Raw genomic sequence first — 25655 nt, 5'->3', positions numbered from 1 at the left:
GGTTTACCACATGTCAGCATATTAGAATACTGATAAATATATAAGAGCATTAAAATCATACTTGCCATAATGTGACTTCTTAGATTCATAAAGTACTTTGGTATCAATGCTTCACTGTCATTAGGAGTGATTGTCAGTTTTACATATAATGCTTTAGACATACTAGAGTTTCATGGCATTCTCTAGATGTTGTTTTTCTAAAACATAAACTCCCCATGTCAGCCTGAGGGGGATAAAAAACACGGAGACTCACCATTGAAATTCACATTGCGGATATACTTCAACAACTTCTTGCCCCCAGCCTGCTCCATCTCTGGACAGACACCCCGGTAGTCAGCACAGAGATCCTTGTTCATGTGGTGAAGGGCGTGAGCCATCGCATACACTGCGTCAATCACAAACTGAACTTTACCCTCCTGCTCATAGTTGGAGTCTTTCCCAATTCTCTCCTGTCCTGCACAGGGAAACAAGAAACACACACAAACACTGGTGTGGAGGAGAATGTTTCAATTTGCATTTACTTTCAACTCTGCTTAAAGAAAGCAATGCTTTGACGAATGCAGTCTTGCAGGCCACATATCTACATTTGGCTACCATGTTTGGTTGCTTTGATGGTTTTGGGTATTTGACTTTGGAGTTCATTACTGGATATTTGTTCATTACTGGAGTTCATTTCTGATATATTTGATAGATCTCAGAAGCAGCACTTCTAATGATCACAATGACAACCTTTGTAATAAGCCAACATTCTTCCCCAAACACAGTGATCCCAGAGAGTCAAGGGATTAATGGGATTAGAAGCTGGGCCACCACATTCAAATCTTCAAAGCTCACTTATTCTAGAAGGGGAGGGACCAAAAAAAAAGTAAGAGAAAACTAACTAAATACTACACCTGAAATCACTACCTTCTTCTATATACCTGCCCTTCCTCCTATGTTGTCTGTCACAGGTTTTGGTATTACTGGCAACTCAGATGCTCAGGCTGGAAACCCTGATGTCTTTTTTTTATTATTCTTTCTTGTCTCTCAGTCCACCCTCCTACATACATATATCTAACGAATAGCCAAAATCTCTTAAAAAGTGAACAGTTTTGGCCACACTACAAAGCTCCCATTTATGCTTCCTCATCTCCAATCAGGACACAATGCCAGGTATCCCTCTTCATTCCCTCACTCTTCATGTTCATATTTCCAAACCACAGAGCTAATCACTTCATCCTCATGCCCAGAATTCTGCAATGGTTCTTCACTGCCTGCAAAATGAAATCCAAATACTTTCCCTTGACAATGGAGGATATTCACCACTTTGTTCCTCTCTGCTTAGTAACAGTAAGAACCAGCAGTGATTAAGTGCCCTCCACTGTGCTGAAAGCTTTATATACATGATTTTTTTTTAATTTTATCCTCACTTTGTGACTTATCATTAGTCCTCATTATAGATGGGAAAGCTGAGCCTCACAGAAATGAAACCACCTTCCCAAGGTCATGTATGGGAACAGCAATGATAACAACTCATGCTTACCAGAACCCAGAAGCAACATTTCTCTGACTTCATTGGCCTCATCCTTACCTCACCCTCTTCCTATAATTCACACACACACACACACACACACACACACTCACTCACTCACTCACTCACTCACTCACTCACTTTGGGAAGATTCCTTGAAGGAGGGTGTGGCAACCTACCCTAGTATTCTTGCCTGGAGAATCCCATGGACAGAGGAGCCTGGTGGACCACAGTCCATAGGGTTGCAGAGTTGGACACAACTGAAGCAACTTAGCATGCAGGCACGCACACATATATATTTTGCTCCAGACAAGTATGGCTATTTTTTCTGTAAACATCAACTCTAATGTTATCTTTGCTCAAGCTCTTTGCTTTTCCAGAAATGTCCCTCCTTGCTTTTGCTCATCATAACTTAATTCTCACTCCATGGCATAGTACAATTGTTGCTTATACTTAGCTTCTTGATCACAAATATCTTCATAAAATGTTTCAAATCTTTATAATCAAATTAATAGTATCACTGCATTTTAGTGCTCTACCAGACTTTCCTTTCCTTTTTACACCCATCACATTCCCAGCACTGAACACAGAATTTATATCTGATAGATTCTAAACAACACTTGTATTAAATTAGTCATTTGTTGCTGCTGCTGCCGCCAAGTCGCTTCAGTTGTGTCCAACTCTGTGCGACCCCAGAGATGGCAGCCCATCAGGCTCCTCCATCCCTGGGATTCTCCAGGTAAGTCATTTGTTAAGGGCATGATAATACCAGGAACTCTCTTTAGACCTCCCGAACCTCTACCACAAATAGTTAACCACAGACTGAGTTTCACTTTCGCAGCAGCACTGCCCAGACTATTTCCAATGACACATTTGTGTAGGAATGAAACAACAGGGATTCTACAATCGCAGTCCATTTCCCTGCAAAACAGAGTGCTCCCCACAGCCACTGTGTTCAACATTACTTGATTTCTTTACTGAGAGATTGTTTCAGAGTATTTAACATAAAGTGTACTTTCCAAGGAGAAAGTTCAGAATTTCCCCAAATTATGTGAATTCGTGTTTTTCCTTTACAGAGCACACATTAGTATCTCAAATGGCAGACACTTCTGGGTTTCATATGTATACCATTCAAGTACCAATCAACCTTGTGCTCACTGCTTTTCACTGGGTCTAGACCTTTGCAGTGTGTTTACAGCAGGAATCTGTTTTGGAGAAGATAAAATCTGTCATGAATCCACACTGCTACCTTCAATTCAAATTCTGGACCACAGGGTTTTTACTTATCTTGACACTCTTACACCTCTGCCTCTTTTTTTCTTTTTTTTTTTTAAATGAGGAAAATCCTGGTTCTTAATAACACCATTACAGCTATTTATTTGCTCAATTCTGTAATAAACAGGTAACATTCTTAGAATAATAATCATGCTAACCAACAGTCTAAAAATGTAGTGCAATGAACAGCTTTGGGAAAATGTGTTTCTCAGTTCTTATCTGAATATTTTGTTCATTTAGTCTGAGAAAGGTGATTGCTGTGCTCGAGTTTTTTGCTAAATATTGGCAAATTCCCCTCTAATGGGGTTGCACTAATTTGCTCTCCCACTAGCAAAGAGTGAGAGTTCATTTCCCAACAACTTGACAACTGAGCATATCCTCAGACTTGGATTTCCATCATATAGGTGAGAAATACTGTAACAGTATATTTTTATTTGCATTTTTCTTCCTACAGGGGAGGTTGAATATATTTGCATATAGTTCAAAGCTATTGTCTTTATTTTATGCTATATGTTTTAATTAAAAGTCAGTCATTTTCTTCTGTTTTAAACAATAGCTTTATTAATAAAGTATATTCATTCTTTCAGACTCAGTTGCAAATATTTTTCCTAGTTTGTCATTTTTCTTTTACTCATTTTATGTATTTTCTGCATAAAATTATATTAGATAAAAACACTTTTTCTTAAAAAAAATCAATTTATTTTCTTATTACTGCCTCTGGATTTTCAATCATAGCTAGAAAAAATGCCCCATTCCCAGAGTATAGAATGCTTTTTATCCATGCTTTCTTCTAGCACTTATATAATTTTATTTTTTAAACTTGGATGTTTCATCCACCTGGAATATATTCTGGTGTGCAATGTGAAGAATTAAAATTTTATCTTTTTTTATATAACTTGTTATTGTAACATACATCAGTTCAACTTTTCTCACTGATATGAAGTGCATCCTTTATTATATACTGTTTCCATGTGTAATTAGATATATTTCTGGATTTTTAACATTTATTTCACTGTTTGATTTGTTTATTCATGAGCCAACACTACAGTTTCAGTTATAAAGTCTTTATAATGTATTTTAATAACTGATAGATTTAACCTCTCTCTCACTATAATTATTATTCCTTCCCCTCCCCAAATGTTCTGGTAGTTTTTATGTACTCAAATGAGTTTGACTAACTACTTATCTATCTTGAGAAGAGAAAAAAAAATGGTATTACATTTACTGGGTTTACATTGTATTTATATATACTCTAGCACTTAGAGACAAAAGTCTCCACAAAGGTGAGAATGCCCATTTGTGACTTTCCATTTGCTTGTCTATTTTTGTTTCCTTTAATGGTGTTTCAAAATTTTTCTCACATGAGTTTTGAGTGTTTTGTGGAAAGTTAGCATTTGGTATTTTACTTAGTTTTGCAATTATAAATATGGCTTTCTTTCCTAAGTACTTATGGTTGCATACAAAAAATTTATTCTTTGTTTTGTTGTGGTTGTTTATTATTTTCCAACTTTCTGTCATGAAAAAATTTAATTGTAGGGCAAGGATGAAAGAATTTTACAGTGAACTCACTAGGTTCTCACATTAACATTTTACTATACTTACGGTTATAAGGCAATTCATTTTCTAATATTACTTTTATAACCTGCTACTTTACAAATTTCTCTTATTTTTTATAGTACTTAAAAAGGCAATCTTGAAGGTGTTATGACCATTATAAAATATACATCATGAAACAGGTTCAGACTAGTAATTCAAGACAGCAGTTTTTCAACTACTTTTATAAAGACATTCATATCAGATGGAATGCCTTGAATAATAATTGCAATATTTTAAATGATGAAATACTTTATTATGTGCGAAACATTATAGGCTTTCTCCCTCTTTTGAACAGTCACCAGAGAGATATATTAGCTTATTAAAGGCTGTGAGAAAAAAGTGTACATTTGTCTTTGGGGCTACTAGGACTTGAAAAATGTAGCCTCATAATGAAACTGTGTACAGCCCCTGTGTCCTTATCTTCTTAAGTAAAATGCTAACTGAAGAGTTAATGTTTGGGAAATCTGAAGATGTAGAAACAAAGAATTGCTGTTGGCTGGAGAACTGGTAAGAACCTAGACTATAAATTTGCCACATAACAGAATCACGGAACTCCCAGTTACCCAAAAGATATTGACAAAGGCCTGACACATAGTCCTAAGCTGTTTTTACGGGAAGCAGACCCCCTCCTGGTGAAAACTGCTGACCACAAGTACATAGACCCTAGACAGTTGAAACCAGAAGAATGAGGATGCTTGAAACTCCACCTTGATGCGAACCAGTCGGAGAATGATCCTCCAGCTGACCACGCCCTGTTTCTTGAACACTATAAAACTCCTCACAATCCCGTCACATGGTCTTGAGGGCATTATCCCGCTGTGGCCCCCTCTGCCTGGCAAAGCAATAAAATCTACTCTTTTCTACTTCACCCCAAACTCTGTCTCTGCATTTCTGTTCAGTACCAGTGATCAGGGGCTGAGTTTCAGCAACAACATCAAGTTCATTAACAACAACAAAAGGCTAACTTTATTTCCCCTACCGTTGTAAATGCAACCGCGCACCAAGTTCAGAGTCTCTGGTTATTCATCTACCACCCTACCCCTCCTCCCCTAACTGAGATCTGGTCTCTTCTGGTGCCGGTGGCCACTGCAGGAGGATGGGCTTCTGGACCTTTCCTGAGCCTCACTGAATCAATCCTCATTTATCTAAGACAACTCAATTTCCTCCTCAGCAAGCACTAATTTAGGAACAGGCCAGGGTTACAATTCTACATGATGAGATGTAAGAAAAGAGTTTATTGGTTCCACATATAAAATAACAAAAATGAACTTATTTACAAAACAAAAATCAACCCATAGACACAGATAACAAATTTATGGTTACCAAAGGGGAAAGTCAGGCGGGGGTAAACGAGGAGTTTGGGATTAAGTGACACACATTACTGTATATAAAATAGGTAAACAACAGGGACCTACTGTAGAGCACAATTATGTGTATATAACTGAATTGCCTGTTGTATACCTGAAAATAACACAAACTTGTAAATCAACTATATGTCAATAAAAATGTTAAGTATATACGGGAATTCCTGGGAAAGTTCATTTGCTCTCAAAGAGAGATGGAACTCAACTGTATCAAACGTTTCACACACCCCCAACACATACACATATACAGGCACTCACATATATGCACATAGACATTCTGCAATTACTCTAGTCATTTTGTGGTCCTGAGCCAATTACCCAGCATACAAATAACAGTAGAATAAAAATGGGGTAATGATGTGAAAATACTACTGAGCTGTGAGTTAGCCAAGCCAAGAAATACCGTACATTTTTTTCTAAGTGACACATTCAATAGCTTATCTATTTAACTAAAAAGTTTGATACTCAATGTTTCCCAGGCTTTTTTGAACACTGCACTTCTTATTCATGTACCATTTTACAACATCTCAAGGGACAAGCATAAGTATGCTTTCTCCCCAACAAAAGTGCAAAGAAGGGTAGCTTCAAGAAATATTTTTAACAATGTAGATTACAATAGGAAAAAAAAAGAAAGCATTTTCAATCAGTTCACAGTTAACACCTCATTCTTTCAGGCTTTCTGATGAACTGAAATGTCATTATAATATTTTCCTGAATGAAGTTCATCCTTTCATCACATTTCCCAGGAAAGGGTTTGAGGTTTAGATAAAATGAGGAGAACTCTAAAGCATTAATTATTTTTTTTATTTCCCCAGCATGCAAAGAAGCTTTCCTTTTAAAGTCTCCTGATTTTCTGATGTATTTTTATTTTTACCCAAACAGTCCAGTATTTATCTTTAAATGCACACTCCTGTAAGCTTTTGTTGAATAAACTGTCAGCTGCTCTACACAAACTCTCTCACAACCAGAATTTCTACTGTTTGTTCTGCTAGCGAGATCTTCTCTCTTTGAAAGACCTGTTTATCTTGCCGATTTTAATATACTATTTTCTCAGAATATATGCCTTAGGTAATCTGTAAGAGCAAACTATTAGGGAGAAAAAAAGAATAGAAAAGGTAAGAAGTTATGGATCTGAAATTATTAATAGAAACAATCCCATTGCAAAATTAAACTAAAAGAAAGAGGGGTTTGGGCTTAAGCAGGAAACAAACCAAAGATACTTGCCAGTGTGAACTAAGAACCCTACCAAAAAACAGATTTGAACAACTGGCCACGTGTTTATCCTATGTTTCTAGGGGATTCATAAATTATAATTTTTATTTTGATTTCACACATTAATGGCAGTTATTTGCATCAGGAAGATCTCTTGGAAGTAGACATGCTCGTGCAGTCTGTGCTTCTAAACCCTGCACTACACAAATACATTTTATTGACCATAAAGCCACAAACTTAAACATTTCTTGAGGCTAAAGTCCTGAGTGATACTGTATATAAATAACTAAAATACTAATGCTTGGGTAGTTTGCAAATGATAAATGCTTTAACAAAAACAGGAAAAGGATATGTCACAGAGAGAGTCGGGGCATATTCAAGTGGTGACAGAACTGCCAGATGCCGTGTACAGAGGATGTAGGGAAAGCAGGGTGGATATCCTGGAGCGCTACAAAATGTTGCAGGTTCTCAAAATACTACAGTGACCAGGCAAGCCTTATGAAAATGCTACTGTACTCCCTCTCATAATTTAAAAATATGTAAATAACTACCTCAGAGAGATTTCTTGTTCTCTCTCTCATGGGTACAGATTTCTCTTTATAAGATGAATGTCAATGGTAAAATAAAACTCTATTTTATGCAAATTTCTTTTGTGGCTGTTTTAACAGTGACCCCCCCCATTCATAGAATCTGGTAACAAATCATGCCAAGAAACACCAGTAGAGGAAAAGTCAGAAGTTCTGGGTTGAGATCAAAGGCCTTCACTGCCACTGTGCCTCTGTTTGAAGCTGAGGCTAAGTAAGAACTGAATGAGTCAAGCAACTTGTGCAAAGAACAATGGTGGTTTTTGTCATAGTGCAAGAGGCAGCCTGCACTTACTCTGCTCTTCCTGGTCAACAGCTCTGCGCTAAGCACTTTTCAGAGTTTCATGCTAAAACTTCCCAATGCTTTCGTGGGTACCATTTCCTATCCCTCTGTTACTTCATTTAGAGACCGTTCACTAAATGGCTCTGTCCATAGCTGCACATGGAAAAGCAATGAACCTGGAGCTTTCCCTTTGTTTATTTCTATTTCCAACTTGAGTTTAGAGTCACAGATAATCTCAAAGTTCATGCTAGCCCTGAGTTTTACATCCTTATATTCCAGCAAATGTTTCACTCGAGTTTCCTGAAAGGAGAAAATGGACAGTTTGTCAACCACCATCATAGTTTCTCCTGACCTTTTCTTGAGTGGAAAAGTTAATGCCCAGAGAAATTGCCAAAAAGCTGGCAGAGGAACAGCAACAAAAGAACACAATAAAATAACTGATCCTCCACCTTGGATGACTACATTGTGACTCAAACCACTAACATTATCATGTTCTGCAGTGAACTCAGTGAATACCCTACTACGGATGCAAAAACAACTCTAGCAAAAGAATAACAGAAGGTCTGACCACAAACCCTCATTTCTTACCATTTTCCATGGAGAATGCTTCCCAGAAGACCACTTAATTGGCACAGCTGGGTTTTTCTCTACACTTCCATTTTTTATTTCAAGATGGGTGCAGGCAATGATATATGCAGTGAGTTAATGTATTTTAGCAGGCGTAGGTTTTATACAATGCATACAAGGCACCAAATTGGAAGCAACTATAATTCAGACCCAAGTTTCACACACCCCCAGTGTGTAGAAGGTGTTCTGAGAGACTCAACCAAGGACTTGACTTCCAAGAAAAGTCTGTTGTAGGTTTTGCCAGCCAATTGAGCACAGGGAAGAACAGTGCTTCTGAAATTCACACAAGAAACCTTGATATACCACACAAGAAGATGGGGCTTCTTAAAGGGCACAGATTCAGTTTCTGCTTCTCACCTAGATTTCCTCTCTCACCTAGATTTCTGATTTCTTAGGCTAAATTTCTCTCTATACAGGGTAGGCTGCTTCTTCTACACAAACAGTAAGTTTATTGGTGAAGCAATCTTTCTGGCAATGACTACAAGAGTAAGAAAAAGACACTCATATAGATGTCTTGTCTCCTAACTGACCCCTCAGCAGGAACCCCTTCATTAATGACATTCTACTTCTCTGAAATTTTGTTTGTGCCATTCCAAGGATTATATTTAGGTTGAAATTTTAGAATACTAGTCAATTTATTAGAAATTTGTTTAAACATCAGGTGAAATACTGGGTCTCTACTATCATCACCAATAGCTACTAAAACCCTGAGGTGGCAAGCTGATGAGAACTTTAGAGACAACAGGTCAGGGGGATGATACTGGAACTATTGCTAATCTTTCCCTTTCTTCTTGTCCTCTTCCTTCTCTTCCACCATCCTCTTTCTTTGTTTTAGAAATTATAAGTTATTTGCCTTAATTTAGACAATGACATTGTATATGTGAGTCTGCATGAGAGTACACAAAGAAACAAATTTTCAGAGTAAAAATTAAACGTCAATTTAGCTTCTTTGCCCCCAGTATTTGTCCTTCCCTAAATAGAAATATTTTCATTTCTGATCTTAACATCTCACAAAATTAAAGGCAGATATCTGTCTTTGGATATGAGGCAATAGTAAATGTACAGTACCAACTGGTAAATGTTCTGTCAAATCAATACACAGATTCCCACACAAAGAAAGGGGAAAAAGGGAGGGGGGAGTAGGGAGGAAAGAAAGAAAGGAAGGAGGGAGGAAAAGTATGAAAGAAAGAAAGAAAGGAAATAAAAAGAAAAGGAGAGGAGAGGAAAATAAAGAGAAAGAAAGAACAGCATGAACCCTGACCAAGCTTTTGGATGTATTAACTAATTTACAGGAAGTACAGAAAATCAACATGCAAGTCAACACTGCAGAAATGAAAGCAAAATCCAAATGTAAGAAATTCTACAAAAATAGTAAATAATCTATTTTCTTCAACAGTAAATTGAAAAAGTTAAAAAGAGAGTGGAAAAAACATTTTAAAAAGACTTCAAGAGAAAAAGGAGAGCCAATGGGATGACTGTGGGGAACTACTGTGTATATTTGTGTGTTATATTAAGAGTATCTCTTAGAAAACATAGTGAAGTGTCAAAAAAAAAAAAAATCTCTGGATTTACCTTGAAATGGCCAGAGGTAAGAGAAAAACATGTGGGGTACACGTGAATATAAACTGGCTGTATATTGACTACTGTTGAGGTTCTGTAATGAATACATGGGGGCTTACTGCAGTATCCCCTCTGTTTTTTGTCTTTATTTGAAAGATCACATGATCTTACAAAAAATAAGAGGGGAAGAGAAAAACAGAGCGAGTAGGAGGAGGAGAAACAGAAGAGGAGGAGACGGAAAGGAGGAGATGGGGGTGAGAAAGAGGGAGACAAGGAGGGAAAAGAGGATGGACAAGGAGAAGGGAAGAACAGGAGGAGGAGGGAAAAGAAGACAACTGGGGTGAAGAAAAGGGGAACCAGGGAGGAAACAGAGGCGGTGAAGTCAGCTGCCTGGAATTACGTGCCAAACACCCACGAGAGCCAAGGGACACAGACGTGAACAAAACCCTCTCCTGCACTCCCTGTTCACAGCTCCAGTCAGATGTTTCTGCTGAAATGCAGAGCTTCCAGCTCTCACCTCAGGGCTGAGAGTATGACTCTGCTCCCCAGGTTTATAGGGAGGAGCACACAGAACCTGCCCGCCAGCGCAGGTGGATGTAAGAGATGCAGGTGCAACCCCTGAGTCGGGAAGATCCCGTGGAAGAGGGCATGGCAACCCACTCCAGTATTCTAGCCTGGAGAATCCCATGGACAGAGGAGCTGGGCAGGCTACAGTCTATGGAGTCACAAGGAGTTAGACACGACTGAAGCAACTTAGCACACACACATGTATACACAGTCCAGATACAAGCAGACTCATCTGACTCCTAGGGTCCAAAGTTATTTCCTGAAACAAGGTAAGCATGCTGTGGGGATGGAATGATTTCATGTCGCTGGCATAACGCCTCTTTGCCTTGAGAGATGCAGAGAAAGGGCATAAGGGAATTGATCCCACTAGGGTGTTTGAAAGGACTTGCAGGATCATCAGTCCAATGAAAGTATAAATAAAAAAGCAAGAGCCATGGCTTAGCTCCATTTGAGTTCTGTATCCAGTGCTGGTGACTATAAATAAAAAGGAAATATGTATATATGCATGTGGAACTCCCCAGAAGCAAGTCTGGTTTCTCATCATTTTAATATACCCAGAACTCCAAAAAAGGGCCTGGGGTATAGTGGGCATCCAGAAAGGAGGAAAGGATGAATGAATATAGTGAAAAGGAAAGTGAAATAAGAAGAAAGTAACTTTTGTAAAAAGGTAGAAAACAAAGATTATAACCATTTACCATGGATAGCCAATGACTGAGAAGGAATACCTAATTTATGTGAGCAGATGACTGCAGACAAAGATGGTGAGAAAACAGTAGGTCACTGAACCCTGATATTTGGGATCTTTCTCTTAAATAGGGTTCTTAGTGCCTAAAGACTCTACTTATCACTGTTCTCACTGGTTTCAATTAAGTTATTCAAGTGACCATGATAAAAAAATATTGAGTTAGCTCTTTTTTCAAGGCAAGATTGATTTTACACTAAAGTTTTATACATATGTACACATACCTTATAATATATTCTATTGACCATTTAATCATTATCATTCAGCAATGAAATAGATAGGTTTCTTCCTACTGAACCCTAACAACATTCATAACAGAAATAGAGTCGATACAATTCTCAACTTGGCAGTTCTCAGTTTCTCAGACAAAGGCTCTGAGCTTCTAGGAATATCACATGTCATCTGTAATAAAAAACAAATATAGAACAGCTAAACTGGCAAGGGAAAAAAGTCTTAACCAAGTAATAACCAGAAAGCTGAAACTGAAAGTTCAACAGCCAGAACACAGGGGGTAATCTGGCTGAGAAGCAACTAGCTACACATCCTTGCTACGGTGGAAGGAACTTAAGTGGTGTTGGACGACACCCCTCTGTAGGCCAGTGAAGAGGAGGTTCTTGATGTAAAATCTAGAAATCAAGGCTTAGTTTAAAACGCCTGTAGCCAGTATGATTTAATGAGAAAAAAGTTCTTCAAAATCTCAATATTTTGAAACCAACGTGATGGTACTTCCATCTCTCCTATCTTCAGACCAACCATGCCAAGAGTTAGGAACATTGAGGCTGATATCAGACATATCTGGGTTGTGATTCTGCCTCCACAGGCATTGTATCTGTGACTAAATCATAGTTATATAACTCTTTATCAGACTACTTTACAAAGTTCAAGTTGTCTGGTATTCATAGAGAGTACTGCAGTGAAAAATAATAGCTAACATTCATTATTTCCTATTCTCCAAAAACTATTCTAGGCACTCTACATGCATTATCTCATTTAATTCTCATAATCAAACAATGATGAAGATTCTGTTGTTATATTGCCATTTACAGGTAAGGAAACTGAAGCTTTATTTAAATAATGTATCCCCAAAATTACACAGATAAGTGTCTAGCAAAGAGCTGAGTGCAGTTGTCTGACTCTCAACTCAAACTGTGATATTCCTAATGGTGATACATTCTGAATATAATGAAACACTGGGTCATAAATGAACTGTTTAATCAATTTGGACAAATGTGAAGCCCTACACAGAATGTTTTCATCACTCAAGAAGGTTACCCTGTGTCCCTTCACAATTAACCCTTCTCCCTCCACTATAAAGCAACCATTCACCCATTAACCTAAGTTAATTTTGCCTATACTAGAATTTCATATAAAGACTATACAATATGCATTTTTCTCTCTGCTTACTCTCACTCAGAATAATAGTTTTGATATTTATTTAGTTTGTGGCATGTATCAAAAACTCATTCTTTTTATTGCTAAGCACCATTATACTGAATGGATATGTTAGAGTTTAATTATCCATTTTCCTCTGGATGGACATCTGGGCTATGGGGCTTGTCAAGCCAGATGGAGGGTCTGAGAGTTTATTCTATGTGTAAGAGTTTAGCCTGCCACAGTTGTGTGGATACTGGCTGAAGACGTGAGGCCCCTGGTTCAGAGCTAGGTACAGTAAGAACATAATGTGTTCTCAGAGTCCCCTCCTTACCACCTGAAGTCCAAGGTGGTGATAAAGCACAGTCCAGGTAGATGCTGCACGTACAATGAGCTTATAGTAACACTTTCAGTCTCTGAGCTTAGGGAGTCTGAATCTTTTCTAAAGGACTTCAAGCAAAGCTACCTGGCCTTTTTTCCAGAGGGAGATATTATCTTCATATAGTGACTAGTAAACAAACCATCCCTATGCTTCTTGATGATATGCTATCTGTATCTTCCAAGGCCATTTGCTATATAAAAATATCTTGGAAAGATAATCAGTTCCTCTGCCCTCAGTATAGCAAAGGACACCAATAGAGGACTGTCCTCCCAGAGGTCAATTAAGAATAAAGCTTCTATGAATATTTCAGCACAAGAGTTTTGTGGTTGTATGTTGTGACTGTTCTTGAGTAAATATTTAGAGATATTTAGGAATAAGTGTTGCTATATTAGAAGCTCATGAATGTTTAACATTTAAAGGTGTCACCATGTTCTAAAGAACTTATACCACTGTATTTTAATAGCAATGCAGGCTTCTCCATATCTTCTCTGATATTTGATGCTATCAGTCTTTTCCATGTTATCTGTATGAATTAGAACCTCATTGTGGTTTAAAGCACTTCTAATGAGTAATGACGAACTTCAATTTCTTTATATGCCACTGACCATTTGTATTAGACCTAACAGTTTCATGTTCTAAGTGTCTTAGAAGTTCAGCATCGCAGGCTATGCAGATTCTCTATCAGAGTAGTTCAACAGTCCAAGAGAGCACAGGGTTAATGCCTGAATGTTGATTAAATGGTATTATTTAAGAAGGAGGTGTAGCCAAAATGTTTAAGTAAGAAGACCCTGAACTCCTTCCCATAAGCACACTAAAATCATTAGCTATTTACAGAACAATTATCAGTAAGAACAATCTGAAGATTAGCAGAAAATATTTTCTACAACTAAAGATATAAAGAAGGAATCACAATGAGACAGGCAGTAGGGGTGGAGTCAATAAGTGGGGTCAAGACATCCATCCATCGGGAGGCAGCCTACAAATGGGAGGATAATCATAATTGCGTGGCATGCTACAGTCCATGGGGTTGCAAAGAGTCAGACATGACTGAGCAACTGAACAACAACAAATCAGACCTGCAGGAAATTTTCACAAGGAGTAATAGGTCTGAGCCCCACATTGAGCTTCCCAGCCCAGGGGTCCTACTCCAGGAGGAAAAGCAAAAGCCCCCAGGGCATATGGCTCTGAAGTTCAGTGGAACTGGTGTATGGGAAAGCCAGAGGGCTATAGGAAACAAAGACTCTGCTCTCAAAGGCTGTGCACAAAACTCACACACTCCATGACCCTGTACATACGCAGTAACTTGAAAGGAGCCTTGATCAGAACCACTTACTGATCTTGGAAAGCCTCCTGGAGAGACTGGAGGTAAATGCAACTCTCCCAGGGATACACATGTTAGCAGGAGCCATTTTGGGCAGATCATTTTACCATGAGGCTGTTTGGAATCCTGTTCTCTAACCTACCAGTGCTGGGGGATTACTTGTCTAGCAGCTAGTAGGTACCAGTCCTGGAATTCCTCAGACCAAGCAACCAGTGGCGTGGGGATCTGGCCCCACTAACTAGTGGGCCAACAGCAGCCCCAGAACCCCAGATCTCACAGCTAGCCACCCTGGGACCCAGGCCAACAATGGCCTGCACCCAGCCTGGGATCCCCAGACACACAATCCATTGCACTGGGGCCCAGTCTCATCCACCAGCAGGGCAGTAATCTCCGCATGAAGCAGTTCCTGACAGCTAACCAAGTCAGGCCAGCCTTGCCCACCAGCATACTAATGGTGGCCAACTCTCCCACAACAGAGGGGCCACCCAGTTTATACAATGGGCACCCTGAGAGCTCTGGTGACTAGAGGGGAGAGTGTAGCTCGATCCTAAAGAACATCTCCTACATGAGGCAACCTAGCCTTACATGAAAAGGATCTAGAAAAACAACCACAAACAAAACTCAGTCAGTAAGAGGGAAAAAAATAGTTAAGATCAGGGCATAAATAAGTGAAATATACATTTAAAAAGTCAATGAGACTAACAGCTAGATTTTTTAAAAGATCAGATTGATAAACCTTTGGCTATACTCATTAGGATAAAAAGAGAGCCCAAATAAATAAAATCAGAAGTGAAAGCTGACACCACAAAAATATAAAGATCATTACAGATTGCTATGAACAACTATTTACCAATAAAAGGGACAACCTAAAAGAAATGGATAAATTGCTAGAAATATACAATCATACATGGCTGAATCAAAAAGAAACAGAAAATATGAACAGACTAATCTCCAGCAATGAAAATGCGTCAGTAATTTTTAAAACTCTCCCCACAACAAAAGTATCAGGACTGGACTACAAAGGTGAGTTCTACCAAACATTTAAAGGAAATTTAACACCTAATCTTCTCAAACTTTTCCAAAACACTGAGGAGGAAGAAATGCTTCTGAATTCATTCTATGATTTATGCATCACCTGGATAACAAAATCAGACAAAAGACACCACACACACAAAAAAAAAATAAAAATAAGAAGAAGAACTTTACAGGCCAATATCACTGATGGACACACAGGCAAAAATCCTTAACAAAATGTTAGCAAATGGAATTCAACAGTGCATTCTAAGGATCATATACCATCCTCAAGTGGGAATTATTCCACTGATGCAAGGATGGCTCAATATCCACCAGTTGATCAATGTTATTTCCCACATTAACTAAGTGAAGAATAAAAATCATCTGTCATCTCAATAGATGATGAAAAAGCTTTTGATGAAATTCACCATTTATGATAAAAATTTTTCAATAAAGTGGGTGCAGAGGGAACACATATCTCAACGCAGTAAAGGCCATTTATGATAAACCCACAGCTAACATAACATTCAATGGTGAAAAGTAGAAAGTATTTCCTGTAAGATCAGGAACAAAACAAGGATGATGCCCACTATCACCTCTTTTATTAACACAGGAATTAGAAATTCTAATCACAACACTCAGATAAAAATAGTACAAATAATAAAAGGAAGTAAAAGGAATTCAAGTAGGAAGGGAATAAGTAAAACTGCCACTGTTTACAGAAGACACAGTACTATAAATAGACAATTCTAAAGATGTCATCAAGAACTATTGTAACTAAAAGAATGAATTCAGTAAAATTTCAGGAGACTAAATTACTATAAAAACATTTGTTTTGCTTCTTATACTAACAACGAGCCATGAGAAAGAAAAATTAAGAAACAATTCCACTTATAATTGCATCAGAAAGAATAAAATACCTAGAAATAAATCTAATGAAAGAGGCAATGACTTGTACTAGGAAATCTATGATATTGATGAAAGAAACTGAAGATGACACAAACAAAAGGTAAGATACACCATGTTAACGGAATGAAAAAAAGTAACATTGTGAAAGCCATCATACTACCCAAGGCTATCTACATCATCTGTGCAATCCCTATCAAAATAGCAATGGACTTTTTCACAAAACTAGAAGAAATAATTCTACAATTTGTATCAAAATACAAAAGACCCCAAATAGCCAAAGCTATCTTGAAAAAGAAAAACACAGCTGGAGATATAACACTCTGATTTCAAGGTATAAAGTTACTATACTTTAAAACTATCAATTAAAACAGCATGGTATTAACACAATAACATACAAATAGATCAAATGGATCACTAACACAATAACATACAAATAGATCAATGGAACAAAATAGAGAGCCCAGACATAAACCTATGCCTATATAGGCAATTACTTTACAACAAAGAAAGAAAGAACATACCATGTGGAAAAAATAAAGTTTCTATAAATGATGTTAAGAAAACTGCATCAGTTCAGTTCAGTTGCTCAGTCGTGTCCAACTCTTTGCGACCCCATGAATGGCAGCACGCCAGGCCTCCCTGTCCATCACCAACTCCCGGAGTTCACTCAGATTCACATCCATCGAGCCCGTGATGCCATCCAGCCATCTCATCCTTGGTCGTCCCCTTCTCCTCCTGCCCCCAATCCCTCCCAGCATCAGAGTCTTTTCCAATGAGTCAACTCTTCGCATGAGGTGGCCAAAGTACTGGAGTTTCACCTTTAGCATCATTCCTTCCAAAGAAATCCCAGGGCTGATCTCCTTCAGAATGGACTGGTTGGATCTCCTTGCAGTCCAAGGGACTCTCAAGAGTCTTCTCCAACACCACAGTTCAAAAGCATCAATTCTTTGGTGCTCAGCCTTCTTCACAGTCCAACTTTCACATCCATACATGACCACGGGAAAAACCATAGCCTTGACTAGACGGACCTTTGTTGGCAAAGTAATGTCTCTGCTTTTCAATATGCTATCTAGGTTGGTCATAACATTTCTTGCAAGGAGTAAGCGTCTTTTAATTTCATGGCTGCAGTCACCATCTGCAGTGATTTTAGAGCCCCCAAAAATAAAGTCTGACACTGTTTCCACTGTTTCCCTATCTATTTGCCATGAAGTGATGGGACCGGATGCCATGATCTTCGTTTTCTGAATGTTGAGCTTTAAGCCAACTTTTTCACTCTCCACTTTCACTTTCATCAAGAGGCTTTTTAGTTCCTCTTCAGTTTCTGCCATAAGGGTGGTGTCATCTGCATATCTGAGGTTATTGATATTTCTCCCAGCAATCTTGATTCCAGCTTGTGTTTCTTCCAGTCCAGCGTTTCTCATGATGTACTCTGCATATAAGTTAAATAAGCAGGGTGACAATATACAGCCTTGACATACTCCTTTTCCTATTTGGAACCAGTCTGTTGTTCCATAGCTTCACATACAAGAATTAAACTGCACTACTATTTACACATATATAAAACTAAACTCAAAATACATTAAATTCTTGAAAGTAAGACCTGAAATTAGAAAAGTCCTAGAATAAAATGTTGGCAATATGCTAACTCTTTGACATTGTTTAGAAGCAATTTTGGGGTATACCACTTCAGGAAAATGAAACAAACCCCAGACTAAACAAATGAGGCTGCATCAAACTATAAAATTGTTTTGCACAGTGAAGGAAAGTATATAAAAAAAAAAAGGCCACCTACTGAATGGAGGAAAAATATATTTGCAAATAATATGTCTGATAAGGGGTTAATATTGGAATAAACAACCTCATACATTTCATCAAAAACAAACAACCTGATTAAAAAATGGGCAGAAGACCTGAATAGATATTATTCCATAAAGGCATATAGATGGTCAATAGAATCATGAGAAGATGCTAAACCTGGCTAATGACAAGCATAATGAGAGATCACCTCATATCTTTCAGAATGTTTATTATCAAAAGACTACAAATGATAAGTGTTGACAAGAATGTATGGAAAAGGGAATCCTAGTGTAAGGCTGGAAGGAAAGTAAATTGGCACAGCTACTACTATGGATAACAATATGGAGGTTCCTCGAAAATTATTCACCTTGTAATGCAGGGACCACTGGTTCGATCCCTGGTCTGAGAGGACCCCATATGCCACGGGGCAATCAAGCCTGTGAGATGCAGCTGCTGAGTTCACATTCCAGAGCCCGTGTGCCATAACTACTGAAGCCTGCAAGAGAAGCTATCACAATGAGAAGCCCACACACCACAACTAGAGAGTGGCCCCTACTTGCTGCAATTAGAGAAAGCCCATGTGCAGAAACGAAGACCTAGCCAAAAAATATACATAAATAAACATTTGATATGTTTAAACACACACACACAGAGGATATTACATGATCTAGCAATTCCAGTTTTGGATACTTTTCTGAAAAAACAAAAACACTAATTTGAAAACAGATATGTACCCCTCCATGTTCATTGCAGTCTTTTTTTTTTAATAGCAAAGATATGAAAGCAACGTAAGTGTCCACTGATATAGACAGATGAATGAAGAAGATGTGATATATATACATACAAACAGGCACAGCCACACACAATGGAATACTGTTTAGCCATCAACAAGAATGAAATCTTGCCATTTGCAACATGGATAAACCTACTAGATATTATATTAGTCAGACAGAGAAAGAAGATTATTATATGATATCCCTTATATGTGGAATCTAAAAAACAATTCAACAAACATTACTAGACAGAAACAGACTCATAGATACATATCACAAACACATGGCTGTGAGAGGGGTGGAGGTACAGCGTAAATAGATGAGAGAGATTAAGAGAGATGAACTTCCAATTACAAGATAAATGTTTGCTGGGGGTGAAATCTCTAACATGAGGAATAGAGTCAATAACACTGTAATAACTTCGTATGGTGACAGATGGTAACTAGACTTATGATGATCATTTTGTAGAGTATACAGATATCAAAGCATTATACACTTGGAACTAACATAGTGCTGTAGGTCAATTATAATAATTGAATTTAGGTATATGTATATAATTTGTTTTCAAATTATAATAAACTATAGCCATTAAATTATACTTTACAAGACCACAATAACCTTCAAGTTCTAAATGTGATCCTGTGCCACTTCATACATCTTTCAAGGAGTCAGAAGGTAAGGTCTCTATAGTGGTTTCCAAATGAACTAAAAGAAGCAGCTTATAGGTTGTTTAAATCATATTCTCCTAAGGTCATAAACTTTTTACAGGAAAAAGTTATGCATAGTTTATGGTTTTTTTTTTACCCCATTTTTCAATGAAATATTAATCCTTTCATGCCAGGAGGTGCCACTTCTTGAGTCATTGTTTTCAAGAGTAAAGCAAAATGCTTTAGTTCAAATCCCAGAACTGCTAGACACTAGCCAAGTGACTTGGAGAAAACCACTCATCAGATCTTTATGAACTTTGCTTTTATCTTTCCTTTCACTTGACTATAAATATTACCAGCTCTGCCAACTCTGCTGAGTTGTAGGGATGATCAAATGACACAGAAGATACTAAAACAATTTAAAGACTCCAAAGTGCACCTCAAAAAAGATAAATTAGTACCCAAAGAGACGGAAAAAAAATATTTCACCTTGCAAGTTTTCCAAGAAAGGCAAACCAAAAGGCAATATTTTAGTAGTTTTGCCAGTGGCTAAATAAATTAGTACAGTGCTTTCAAAAAAACATTTTTTTAACTACACTTCAATTGTTCAAAAATTTTTTCTATTCTCAATCTGCAATAATAAAAATAGTATTTTCATCATTTACTATAGATATTATTAAACACGCATTTACTATTGTTTCCTATATGTCGGGCATTGTACTAAACACTCTACTTGGACAGGTGACCCCTGAACCACGTAGGGACTAGGGGTGCCAACCCTTCATGCAGTTGAAAATCTGCATGTAGCTTTTAGACAACTCTCTGCATCCATTGTTCCTGTTATCCTCTCATTCAACCAACCACGCATCGTATAGTACCATGGTATCTAATCCTGAAAAAAAAATCTCCATATAAGTTGTCCTGTGTAGTTCAAACATGTCTTGAGCAAGGGTTAAGCGTATAAGCTCATTTAGAACTTCCCTTCGAAACACAAAACAAAACTCTATTAAGTTCTTATTATCATTTACATGTTACAAATTAGGAAACGGGGCACAGAGATGCAAGCTCATGAGTGCTAGGCTTTATAACTATTGAGCTGGCCAAAAAGTTTGTGTTTTTCTGTGACATATTACAGAAAAACCCAAATGAACTTTTTGGCCAATCCAACAGAATGGGAGCAAGAAACACAATTGATTTAAGGTGATTTAGTTTCAAAGTCCTCATTCTTTACTACTCCATTTAATGATTTTTACAAATTCATTCTCAGAAAGTAATCCAAAAGAAGGAAAGAACAAGAGGTCTTAGAGATATTTCTGAATGTGTTTTGCACAGACTTGCCAATTTTGGAGAGCTTCCCAGGTGGCCCTACTGGTGAAGAATCCACTGTCAATGCAGGAGATGTGAGAGACGTGGGTTTGATCCCTGGGTCGGGAAGATCCCCTGGAGGAGGGCATGGCAACCCGCTCCAGTATTCTTGCCTAGAGAATCCCAAGGACAGAGGAGCCTGGCAGGCTACAGTCCATGGAGTCGCAAACAGTCAGACATGACTGAAGCACATACACACACCAATTTTGGAATTCATGTGAGTAAAGATGCAGCAAATTATGGCAAATCAAATCACTTGACTATTACATGATACTTAAAATAATCAAGAAAACTAGCAATAAGTACAGTATTTATGATCCATATGTTTTTTTAATTCAAAGTTACATCAATTTCTTATCATCACCATGTTAGGATCACAAGACTGCCAGAATTTCTAGTCCTGCCCATGCCAGCATTCCAAGTGTTCTCAAGGACTATAAAGGTCTCTTTCCTACAAATCCAGGTCAGGAAACCCAGCAACATCATCCCAAAGTCTGTCTTTCTATGAGAGCTAATGAATAAGACAGAGCCGATGAGACAGAATTCACTATTTTAATAAAAGCTTACACATTCTCGTGTTAACGTCAGAAGAAAGTCAGATATAAGTGAACAGTTAGATATGCTGTCCCCAGAGAAAGGAAGAAAGTTCTTATTGGAATGCAAGCCTGGAGTTTATTTCACTGCAACCTTTCTCTATCAGAGGAGTGAACCAGTCTTTCAAGGACAATGGCTTTTCCTTTGGTTGTGTCCCTTCCCTACTTATGTGCAGAAAACTGGCTCAGCGATTTAAAGGTAGGCAGACAGACCTCTCTCATTTGGCTAAATTGACAAAAGACAAACCTGGGGACCAGAGCTCCTCTCAGACACCCAAGTTTAGAACAGACACTCAGGAAGCAAACAAACAAAACCCCAGAAGCCTGGAGTCACATAGGTCACCCTTCTTAGGTGCTACAGGGGTAGCTACTCCTGGACTCCGAATGTTGTGGCATTATAGCATGTTTACTGTGAAGTGTCTCTACCCTGGAGGGCAGCACAGAACGTAAGAAACAAATACTGACAAAAGCCTTTCCAGATGGTCAGACCTGGGATTGGATTCTTTCTGACTGAATGACCCAGAGCTGAAGGCAGAATGGAGCTCCCTAAGCCTGGGCCACCGCTTCCTTCCATGTAAGCTTGGGCAAAGAGCTGCACCTCCGCCTGCCTCCATTTTCTCTTTTATAAAACAGTGAAAAAATAAAAACCCTAGCTATGCTAGAGAGTCGTTGTGAGGGTTAAAAGACTTAATATGTGTTTCATCAACTAAAAGCTGAGGATAGGGAAAAGACAGTCTCTTCAGCAAGTGGTTTTGCAAAAGCAGGACAGCCTCATGCAAATCAATGAAACCAGAAGATATCCTCACCATGCACAGAAATAAGCTCAAAATGGCTTAAAGACTTAAATATAAGACAAGACACCATAAAACTCCTAGAAGAGAACAGAAGCAAAACATTCTCTGAAATAAGCAGTACCAATGTTTTCTTAGGTCAGTCTCCCAAAGCAATAGAAATAAAATCAAAACAAACAAATGGAAGCTACTCAAACTTAAAAGCTTCTGTACAGAAAACCATCAACAAAATGAAAAAAGTTATAGACTGAGAGAATATATTTGCAAATGATGCAACCAACAAGGGCTTAATCTACAAAATATACAAACAGCTCATACAACTCAATAACAACAACAACACAAACAGAACAGCCCAGCAGGAAAAAGGGCAGAAGACCTAAACAGATATTTCTCTAAAGACAACATATAGATGGTCCACAGTCACATGAAAAGATGCTCAACACTGCTCATTATCATAAAAATGCAAACCAAAACTACAATGACGTACCATCTCATACCAGTGAGAACGGTCACTATCAAAAAGTCTACACAAACACTCTCCGACATAAATTACAGCAGGATCCTCCATGACCCAACTCCCAGAATACTGGAAATAAAAGCAAAAATAAACAAATGGGACCTAATTAAAATTAAAAGCGTCTGTACAACAAAGGAAACTATAAGCAAGGTGAAAAGACAGCCTTCAGAATGGGAGAAAATAATAGCAAATGAAGCAACTGACAAAGAAGTAATCTCAAAAATATACAAGCAACTCCTACAGCTCAATTCCAGAATAAACGACCCAATCAAAAACTGGGCCAAAGAACCAAATAGACATTTCTCCAAAGAAGACATATAGATGGCTAACAAACACATGAAAAGATGCTCAACATCACTCATTATCAGAGAAATCCAAATCAGAACCACAATGAGGTACCATTTCACGCCAGTCAGAATGGCTGCTACCCAAAAGTCTACAAGCAATAAATGCTGGAGAGGGTGTGGAGAAAAAGGAACCCTCTTACACTGTTGGTGGGAATGCAAACTAGTTCAGCCACTATGGAGAACAGAGTGGAGTTTCCTTAAAAAACTAGAAATAGAACTGCCTTATGACCCAGAAATCCCACTGCTGGGCATACACACCAAGGAAACCAGAATTGAAAGAGACACGTGTACCCCAATGTTCATCGCAGCACTGTTTATAATAGCCAGGACATGGAAGCAACCTAGGATTACTCTTATCCATTAGCAGATGAATGGATAAGAAAGCCGTGGTATATATACACAATGGAGTATTACTCAGCCATTAAAAAGAATACATTTGAATCAGTTCTAATGAGGTGGATGAAACTGGAGCTGATTATACAGAGTGAAGTACGCCAGAAAGAAAAACACCAATACAGTATATTAATGCATATATATGGAATTTAGAAAGATGATAACAATAACCCTGTATGTGAGACAGCAAAAGGGACACAGATGTATAGAACAGTCTTTTGGACTCTGTGGGAGAGGGAGGGGGTGGGATGATTTGGGAGAATGGCATTGAAACATGTATAATATCATATAAGAAATGAATTACCAGTCCAGGTTTGATGCATGATACAAGATGCTTGGGGCTGGTGCACTGGGATGACCCAGAGGGATGGTACAGGGAGGGAGGAGGGAGGGGGTTCAGGATGGGGAACATGTGTACACCCGTGGCAGATTCATGTTGATGTATGGCAAAACCAATAAAATATTGTAAAGTAAAAAAAATAATAAAAATACTTCTGTTAAAAAAAATAAAAAGGTCTACAAATAATAAATGTTGTAGAGGGTGTGGGGAAAAAAGGAATCTTTTTACACTGTTGTAAGGAATAGAAATTTGCACAGCTACCATGGAAAACAATATGGGGGTTTTTCAAAAAACTAAAAATAGAGTTACTATATGAACCTACAATCTTATTCCTGAGCATATATCCAGGGAAAACCATAATTTGAAAAGATATATGCATCCCAACATACACTTCAGCACGATTTACAATAGCCAAGACACAGAAGCAACCAAAATGTCCACTGACGGGTGAATGAATAAAGACGTGGCACATATGCACCACGGAATTACTCAGTCATAAAACATAACAGAATCATGCCATTTTCAGCAACACGGGTGGGCCTAGAGATGAGCATACTAAAGGGACCAAGACAGAGAAAGACAAGCATGATATGATACTTACAAGTGGAATCCAAACTATGACACAAATGATCATATCTATGAAAGGGACACAAACTCACAGACAGAACAGACTTGTGGGTGCCAAGAGTGGGGGATAGGGAGAAGATGGATGGGCAGCTTGGGATTAGCAGATGCAAATTTAGGATGGACATAAACAGCAAATTCATGAACCATTCCATATTTTTGGCTTCCCTCATAGCTCAGTTGGTAAAGAATCTGCCTGCAATGCAAGAGACCCCGGTTTAATTCCTGGGTTGGGAAGATCTGCTGGAGAAGGGATAGGCTACCCACTCCAGTATTCTTGGGCTTCCCTTGTGGCTCCCCTGGTAAAGAATTCGCCTGCAATGCGGGAGACCTGGGTTCGATCCCTGGGTCGGGAAGATCCCCTGGAGAAGGGAAAGGCTACCCACTCCAGTATTCTGGCCTGGGTAATTCCATGGAATGTATAGTCCATGGGGTTGCAAAGAGTCAGATATGACTGAGCAACTTTCACTTTCATAAACAACAAAGTCCTCTTGTACAGCAGAGGGAACTATGTTCAATATCCTGTGATAAACCACAATGGAAAATAATATGAGAAAAGAATATATGTATATATATATATACACATACACACTGAATCACTTCACTGTACATCTGAAACTAACACAATATTGTAAATCAATTTGACTTCAATAACATTTTTAATTAAAAAAGTGAGGCTAAAAGTATAATTTTCATTTTGAGGATCATTATTATCTATGTCAAGTGCTTGGTCTGGTGGCTGGAATTTGGCAAGCATTCAATAAATATTAGTTACTATATTACTTTTAAAAAGACTCAAAATGAAAATCTTAAGTATAACACTTGCAAAAAGCTGAAGGTTTTTGTTCATTTATATTTGTATTCATCTATTTTTTTTTTTTTTGCAGGATGAGAGACTGTCATTTAAGTAAGTACCTAATAAGCATTGATTATTTTATAATTTTTATTACTGAAGTTTTAGCCCTGGATCTAATTTATTCCTCATAGGATGTAAAATGTAACAATTCTACATTTATGAGAATAACAATAATTAATAGAGGGAAGAATATGGTCAAAGCTGGGAGGCTGATGCATTCCTCAGTCTTCTATTCCTATGATTCTTTTTTCTTTTAAGGCTTATATATCACAGTTTATTGAATTTGGGGAATTTC

General features: G+C 38.0%; 1 protein-coding gene across 1 annotated transcript in view; it reads right to left on the bottom strand.

Annotated features, from left to right (window-relative positions):
- The window catches only part of GRM7 (glutamate metabotropic receptor 7), a 638108-nt gene that overhangs the window by 12306 nt on the left and 600147 nt on the right, over window positions 1-25655 (bottom strand). The window contains exon 7 of the mRNA XM_040245962.1: window positions 254-454. Within this exon, the coding sequence (XP_040101896.1) occupies window positions 254-454 (201 nt within the window). The remainder of the gene's footprint in view (window positions 1-253; window positions 455-25655) is intronic.

Source organism: Oryx dammah, unplaced genomic scaffold (genome assembly GCF_014754425.2).
Source record: "Oryx dammah isolate SB20612 unplaced genomic scaffold, SCBI_Odam_1.1 HiC_scaffold_9, whole genome shotgun sequence".
Lineage (NCBI taxonomy): Eukaryota > Metazoa > Chordata > Mammalia > Artiodactyla > Bovidae > Oryx > Oryx dammah.
Note: the sequence above shows the minus strand (reverse complement) of the source record. Positions and strands in the feature narration are given on the sequence as shown.